The following is a 9,756-nucleotide window of genomic DNA, read 5'->3' on the forward strand; positions in this document are numbered from 1 at the left end:
TCTTGAGATATATCCATCCATCCATCCATCCATCTTCTTCCACTTATCCGAGGTCGGGTCGCGGGGGCAGCAGCCTAAGCAGGGAAACCCAGACTTCCCTCTCCCCAGCCACTTCGTCCAGCTCTTCCTGTGGGACCCCGAGGCGTTCCCAGGCCAGCCGGGAGACATAGTCTTCCCAACGTGTCCTGGGTCTTCCCCGCGGCCTCCTACCGGTCGGACGTGCCCTAAACACCTCCCTAGGGAGGCGTTCGGGTGGCATCCTGACCAGATGCCCGAACCACTTCATCTGGCTCCTCTCCATGTGGAGGAGCAGCGGCTTTACTTTGAGCTCCCCCCGGATGGCAGAGCTTCTCACCCTATCTCTAAGGGAGAGACCCGCCACCCGGCGGAGGAAACTCATTTGGGCCGCTTGTACCCGTGATCTTGTCCTTTCGGTCATAACCCAAAGCTCATGACCATAGGTGAGGATGGGAACGTAGATCGACCGGTAAATTGAGAGCTTTGCCTTCCGGCTCAGCTCCTTCTTCACCACAACGGATCGATACAGCGTCCGCATTACTGAAGACGCCGCACCGATCCGCCTGTTGATCTCACGATCCACTCTTCCATCACTCGTGAACAAGACTCCGAGGTACTTGAACTCCTCCACTTGGGGCAAGATCTCCTCCCCAACCCGGAGATGGCACTCCACCCTTTTCCGGGCGAGAACCATGGACTCGGACTTGGAGGTGCTGATTCTCATCCCATCTTGAGATATACATGTTCTTATTTACTAATATTATAATTCCCCCAGCCAAAACCTTTTAAGGGCTTAAGCACACTTCAAAAGTGAAATCTTTCAAGAAGTGTGTAGACATGTTCATCATGACAGGACGCACAGAAACCATCAAACACTTTGCTGACATTTTGCTTTACAGATGCCATTTAGTTTTAGATTTGGTCCAGTTCTATTTAGTTATAGTTTTAGATTTGGTCCAGTTCTATTTAGTTATAGTTTTAGATTTGGTCCAGTTCTATTTAGTTATAGTTTTAGATTTGGTCCAGTTCTATTTAGTTTTAGTGTCTGAGACGTGAAATGGCCGCACTTTGGACAGACATCCATCCATCCATTTTCTACCGCTTGTCCCTTCTTTTGGGGGGTCGCTCACACTCACATTCACACACTTAGTGTTGCCAATCAATCTATCAATCAATCATCAATCAATCTATCCCCACATGTTCTGTAATAAGATGATGCATCTTCAAATGTGCATTTTTAACTTGCATGGAAGCAAATCTTACCCATGGAAGTCTACGAAGGGGATGAGGAGGGGATAGAAGGCGTAGAGGTCTCGCACCAGCACTGTAAACTTCTCCTGGATCTGTAACTCTGCTTCAGACACACCTTCTGCCTTCATGCTCTCCTCCTCCATCAACACCTGCTCTGCCCTCTTCCTCAACTTCTCCATCACAGGAAGGAAGTGACTCTTCAGCAGCTCAGCTCGCCCTTTGCAGATGAGAGGCTGGCAACAAACTGACATATACACAACATAGACTTAGACTTAAACAACATATACTTAGACTTGACAACATATACTTAGACTTGACAACATATACATAGACTTGACAACATATACTTAGACTTGACAACATATACATAGACTTGACAACATATACTTAGACTTAAACAACATATACTTAGACTTGACAACATATACTTAGACTTGACAACATATACTTAGACTTGACAACATATACTTAGACTTGACAACATATACTTAGACTTGACAACATATACTTAGACTTGACAACATATACTTAGACTTAAACAACATATACTTAGACTTGACAACATATACTTAGACTTGACAACATATACTTAGACTTGACAACATATACTTAGACTTGACAACATATACTTAGACTTGACAACATATACATAGACTTGACAACATATACTTAGACTTGACAACATATACATAGACTTGACAACATATACATAGACTTGACAACATATACATAGACTTGACAACATATACTTAGACTTGACAACATATACATAGACTTGACAACATATACTTAGACTTGACAACATATACTTAGACTTGACAACATATACATAGACTTGACAACATATACATAGACTTGACAACATATACATAGACTTGACAACATATACTTAGACTTGACAACATATACTTAGACTTGACAACATATACATAGACTTGACAACATATACATAGACTTGACAACATATACTTAGACTTGACAACATATACTTAGACTTGACAACATATACTTAGACTTGACAACATATACTTAGACTTGACAACATATACTTAGACTTGACAACATATACTTAGACTTGACAACATATACTTAGACTTGACAACATATACTTAGACTTGACAACATATACTTAGACTTGACAACATATACTTAGACTTGACAACATATACATAGACTTGACAACATATACATAGACTTGACAACATATACTTAGACTTGACAACATATACATAGACTTGACAACATATACATAGACTTGACAACATATACATAGACTTGACAACATATACTTAGACTTGACAACATATACATAGACTTGACAACATATACTTAGACTTGACAACATATACTTAGACTTGACAACATATACATAGACTTGACAACATATACATAGACTTGACAACATATACATAGACTTGACAACATATACTTAGACTTGACAACATATACTTAGACTTGACAACATATACATAGACTTGACAACATATACATAGACTTGACAACATATACATAGACTTGACAACATATACATAGACTTGACAACATATACTTAGACTTGACAACATATACATAGACTTGACAACATATACATAGATTTGACAACATATACTTAGACTTGACAACATATACATAGACTTGACAACATATACATAGACTTGACAACATATACTTAGACTTGACAACATATACTTAGACTTGACAACATATACTTAGACTTGACAACATATACTTAGACTTGACAACATATACTTAGACTTGACAACATATACTTAGACTTGACAACATATACTTAGACTTGACAACATATACTTAGACTTGACAACATATACATAGACTTGACAACATATACATAGACTTGACAACATATACTTAGACTTGACAACATATACATAGACTTGACAACATATACATAGACTTGACAACATATACATAGACTTGACAACATATACTTAGACTTGACAACATATACATAGACTTGACAACATATACTTAGACTTGACAACATATACTTAGACTTGACAACATATACATAGACTTGACAACATATACATAGACTTGACAACATATACATAGACTTGACAACATATACTTAGACTTGACAACATATACTTAGACTTGACAACATATACATAGACTTGACAACATATACATAGACTTGACAACATATACATAGACTTGACAACATATACATAGACTTGACAACATATACTTAGACTTGACAACATATACATAGACTTGACAACATATACATAGATTTGACAACATATACTTAGACTTGACAACATATACTTAGACTTGACAACATATACATAGACTTGACAACATATACTTAGACTTGACAACATATACATAGACTTGACAACATATACATAGACTTGACAACATATACTTAGACTTGACAACATATACATAGACTTGACAACATATACATAGACTTGACAACATATACATAGACTTGACAACATATACTTAGACTTGACAACATATACTTAGACTTGACAACATATACATAGACTTGACAACATATACATAGACTTGACAACATATACATAGACTTGACAACATATACATAGACTTGACAACATATACTTAGACTTGACAACATATACATAGACTTGACAACATATACTTAGACTTGACAACATATACATAGACTTGACAACATATACATAGACTTGACAACATATACATAGACTTGACAACATATACTTAGACTTGACAACATATACATAGACTTGACAACATATACTTAGACTTGACAACATATACTTAGACTTGACAACATATACATAGACTTGACAACATATACATAGACTTGACAACATATACATAGACTTGACAACATATACATAGACTTGACAACATATACTTAGACTTGACAACATATACTTAGACTTGACAACATATACTTAGACTTAAACAACATATACTTAGACTTGACAACATATACTTAGACTTGACAACATATACTTAGACTTGACAACATATACTTAGACTTGACAACATATACTTAGACTTAAACAACATATACTTAGACTTGACAACATATACTTAGACTTGACAACATATACTTAGACTTGACAACATATACTTAGACTTGACAACATATACTTAGACTTGACAACATATACTTAGACTTGACAACATATACTTAGACTTGACAACATATACTTAGACTTAACAACATATACTTAGACTTGACAACATATACTTAGACTTGACAACATATACTTAGACTTGACAACATATACTTAGACTTGACAACATATACTTAGACTTAAACAACATATACTTAGACTTGACAACATATACTTAGACTTGACAACATATACTTAGACTTGACAACATATACTTAGACTTGACAACATATACTTAGACTTGACAACATATACTTAGACTTGACAACATATACTTAGACTTGACAACATATACTTAGACTTAAACAACATATACTTAGACTTGACAACATATACTTAGACTTGACAACATATACTTAGACTTGACAACATATACTTAGACTTGACAACATATACATAGACTTGACAACATATACATAGACTTGACAACATATACTTAGACTTGACAACATATACATAGACTTGACAACATATACATAGACTTGACAACATATACATAGACTTGACAACATATACTTAGACTTGACAACATATACATAGACTTGACAACATATACTTAGACTTGACAACATATACTTAGACTTGACAACATATACATAGACTTGACAACATATACATAGACTTGACAACATATACATAGACTTGACAACATATACATAGACTTGACAACATATACTTAGACTTGACAACATATACTTAGACTTGACAACATATACATAGACTTGACAACATATACATAGACTTGACAACATATACATAGACTTGACAACATATACTTAGACTTGACAACATATACATAGACTTGACAACATATACATAGACTTGACAACATATACATAGACTTGACAACATATACTTAGACTTGACAACATATACATAGACTTGACAACATATACATAGACTTGACAACATATACTTAGACTTGACAACATATACTTAGACTTGACAACATATACATAGACTTGACAACATATACTTAGACTTGACAACATATACATAGACTTGACAACATATACATAGACTTGACAACATATACATAGACTTGACAACATATACTTAGACTTGACAACATATACATAGACTTGACAACATATACTTAGACTTGACAACATATACTTAGACTTGACAACATATACATAGACTTGACAACATATACATAGACTTGACAACATATACATAGACTTGACAACATATACATAGACTTGACAACATATACTTAGACTTGACAACATATACTTAGACTTGACAACATATACTTAGACTTGACAACATATACATAGACTTGACAACATATACTTAGACTTGACAACATATACTTAGACTTGACAACATATACTTAGACTTGACAACATATACATAGACTTGACAACATATACTTAGACTTGACAACATATACTTAGACTTGACAACATATACTTAGACTTGACAACATATACATAGACTTGACAACATATACTTAGACTTGACAACATATACTTAGACTTGACAACATATACTTAGACTTGACAACATATACTTAGACTTGACAACATATACTTAGACTTGACAACATATACTTAGACTTGACAACATATACTTAGACTTGACAACATATACTTAGACTTGACAACATATACTTAGACTTGACAACATATACATAGACTTGACAACATATACATAGACTTGACAACATATACTTAGACTTGACAACATATACATAGACTTGACAACATATACATAGACTTGACAACATATACATAGACTTGACAACATATACTTAGACTTGACAACATATACATAGACTTGACAACATATACTTAGACTTGACAACATATACTTAGACTTGACAACATATACATAGACTTGACAACATATACATAGACTTGACAACATATACATAGACTTGACAACATATACTTAGACTTGACAACATATACTTAGACTTGACAACATATACATAGACTTGACAACATATACATAGACTTGACAACATATACTTAGACTTGACAACATATACATAGACTTGACAACATATACATAGACTTGACAACATATACTTAGACTTGACAACATATACTTAGACTTGACAACATATACATAGACTTGACAACATATACTTAGACTTGACAACATATACATAGACTTGACAACATATACATAGACTTGACAACATATACTTAGACTTGACAACATATACATAGACTTGACAACATATACATAGACTTGACAACATATACATAGACTTGACAACATATACTTAGACTTGACAACATATACATAGACTTGACAACATATACATAGACTTGACAACATATACATAGACTTGACAACATATACATAGACTTGACAACATATACTTAGACTTGACAACATATACATAGACTTGACAACATATACATAGACTTGACAACATATACATAGACTTGACAACATATACTTAGACTTGACAACATATACTTAGACTTGACAACATATACATAGACTTGACAACATATACTTAGACTTGACAACATATACATAGACTTGACAACATATACTTAGACTTGACAACATATACATAGACTTGACAACATATACATAGACTTGACAACATATACATAGACTTGACAACATATACTTAGACTTGACAACATATACATAGACTTGACAACATATACATAGACTTGACAACATATACATAGACTTGACAACATATACTTAGACTTGACAACATATACATAGACTTGACAACATATACATAGACTTGACAACATATACATAGACTTGACAACATATACTTAGACTTGACAACATATACATAGACTTGACAACATATACATAGACTTGACAACATATACATAGACTTGACAACATATACATAGACTTGACAACATATACATAGACTTGACAACATATACATAGACTTGACAACATATACATAGACTTGACAACATATACATAGACTTGACAACATATACTTAGACTTGACAACATATACTTAGACTTGACAACATATACTTAGACTTGACAACATATACATAGACTTGACAACATATACTTAGACTTGACAACATATACTTAGACTTGACAACATATACTTAGACTTGACAACATATACTTAGACTTGACAACATATACTTAGACTTGACAACATATACTTAGACTTGACAACATATACTTAGACTTGACAACATATACATAGACTTGACAACATATACTTAGACTTGACAACATATACATAGACTTGACAACATATACATAGACTTGACAACATATACTTAGACTTGACAACATATACTTAGACTTGACAACATATACTTAGACTTGACAACATATACTTAGACTTGACAACATATACTTAGACTTGACAACATATACTTAGACTTGACAACATATACATAGACTTGACAACATATACTTAGACTTGACAACATATACATAGACTTGACAACATATACTTAGACTTGACAACATATACTTAGACTTGACAACATATACATAGACTTGACAACATATACATAGACTTGACAACATATACTTAGACTTGACAACATATACTTAGACTTGACAACATATACATAGACTTGACAACATATACTTAGACTTGACAACATATACTTAGACTTGACAACATATACTTAGACTTGACAACATATACTTAGACTTGACAACATATACATAGACTTGACAACATATACATAGACTTGACAACATATACTTAGACTTGACAACATATACTTAGACTTGACAACATATACATAGACTTGACAACATATACTTAGACTTGACAACATATACTTAGACTTGACAACATATACTTAGACTTGACAACATATACTTAGACTTGACAACATATACTTAGACTTGACAACATATACTTAGACTTGACAACATATACTTAGACTTGACAACATATACTTAGACTTGACAACATATACTTAGACTTGACAACATATACTTAGACTTGACAACATATACTTAGACTTGACAACATATACTTAGACTTGACAACATATACTTAGACTTGACAACATATACTTAGACTTGACAACATATACTTAGACTTGACAACATATACTTAGACTTGACAACATATACATAGACTTGACAACATATACTTAGACTTGACAACATATACTTAGACTTGACAACATATACTTAGACTTGACAACATATACTTAGACTTGACAACATATACTTAGACTTGACAACATATACTTAGACTTGACAACATATACTTAGACTTGACAACATATACATAGACTTGACAACATATACATAGACTTGACAACATATACTTAGACTTGACAACATATACTTAGACTTGACAACATATACTTAGACTTGACAACATATACATAGACTTGACAACATATACATAGACTTGACAACATATACTTAGACTTGACAACATATACATAGACTTGACAACATATACATAGACTTGACAACATATACTTAGACTTGACAACATATACTTAGACTTGACAACATATACATAGACTTGACAACATATACATAGACTTGACAACATATACTTAGACTTGACAACATATACTTAGACTTGACAACATATACTTAGACTTGACAACATATACATAGACTTGACAACATATACTTAGACTTGACAACATATACTTAGACTTGACAACATATACTTAGACTTGACAACATATACTTAGACTTGACAACATATACTTAGACTTGACAACATATACTTAGACTTGACAACATATACATAGACTTGACAACATATACTTAGACTTGACAACATATACATAGACTTGACAACATATACATAGACTTGACAACATATACTTAGACTTGACAACATATACATAGACTTGACAACATATACTTAGACTTGACAACATATACATAGACTTGACAACATATACTTAGACTTGACAACATATACTTAGACTTGACAACATATACATAGACTTGACAACATATACATAGACTTGACAACATATACATAGACTTGACAACATATACATAGACTTGACAACATATACTTAGACTTGACAACATATACATAGACTTGACAACATATACATAGACTTGACAACATATACATAGACTTGACAACATATACATAGACTTGACAACATATACATAGACTTGACAACATATACATAGACTTGACAACATATACATAGACTTGACAACATATACATAGACTTGACAACATTATACATTAGACTTAGACAAACATATACTTAGACTTGACAACATATACTTAGACTTGACATAACATTACTACTTAGACTTGACAACATATACATAGACTTGACAACATATACCATTAGACTTGACAACATATACATAAGACTTGACAACATATACATAGACTTGACAACATATACTTAGACTTGACAACATATACATA

At 32.9% G+C, this 9,756-nt stretch overlaps 1 protein-coding gene across 1 annotated transcript in view; it reads right to left on the bottom strand.

Moving 5' to 3' along the window:
• LOC140677959 (ryanodine receptor 2) overlaps positions 1-1,513 on the bottom strand; it is a gene marked incomplete at its 5' end in the record, with an annotated part of 16,533 nt that extends 15,020 nt beyond the window's left edge. Inside the window, one exon of the mRNA XM_072912741.1 lies at positions 1,282-1,513. Within this exon, the coding sequence (XP_072768842.1) occupies positions 1,282-1,513 (232 nt within the window). The remainder of the gene's footprint in view (positions 1-1,281) is intronic.
• Positions 1,514-9,756: the final 8,243 nt, after the last annotated feature.

Source organism: Nerophis lumbriciformis, unplaced genomic scaffold (genome assembly GCF_033978685.3).
Source record: "Nerophis lumbriciformis unplaced genomic scaffold, RoL_Nlum_v2.1 HiC_scaffold_58, whole genome shotgun sequence".
Lineage (NCBI taxonomy): Eukaryota > Metazoa > Chordata > Actinopteri > Syngnathiformes > Syngnathidae > Nerophis > Nerophis lumbriciformis.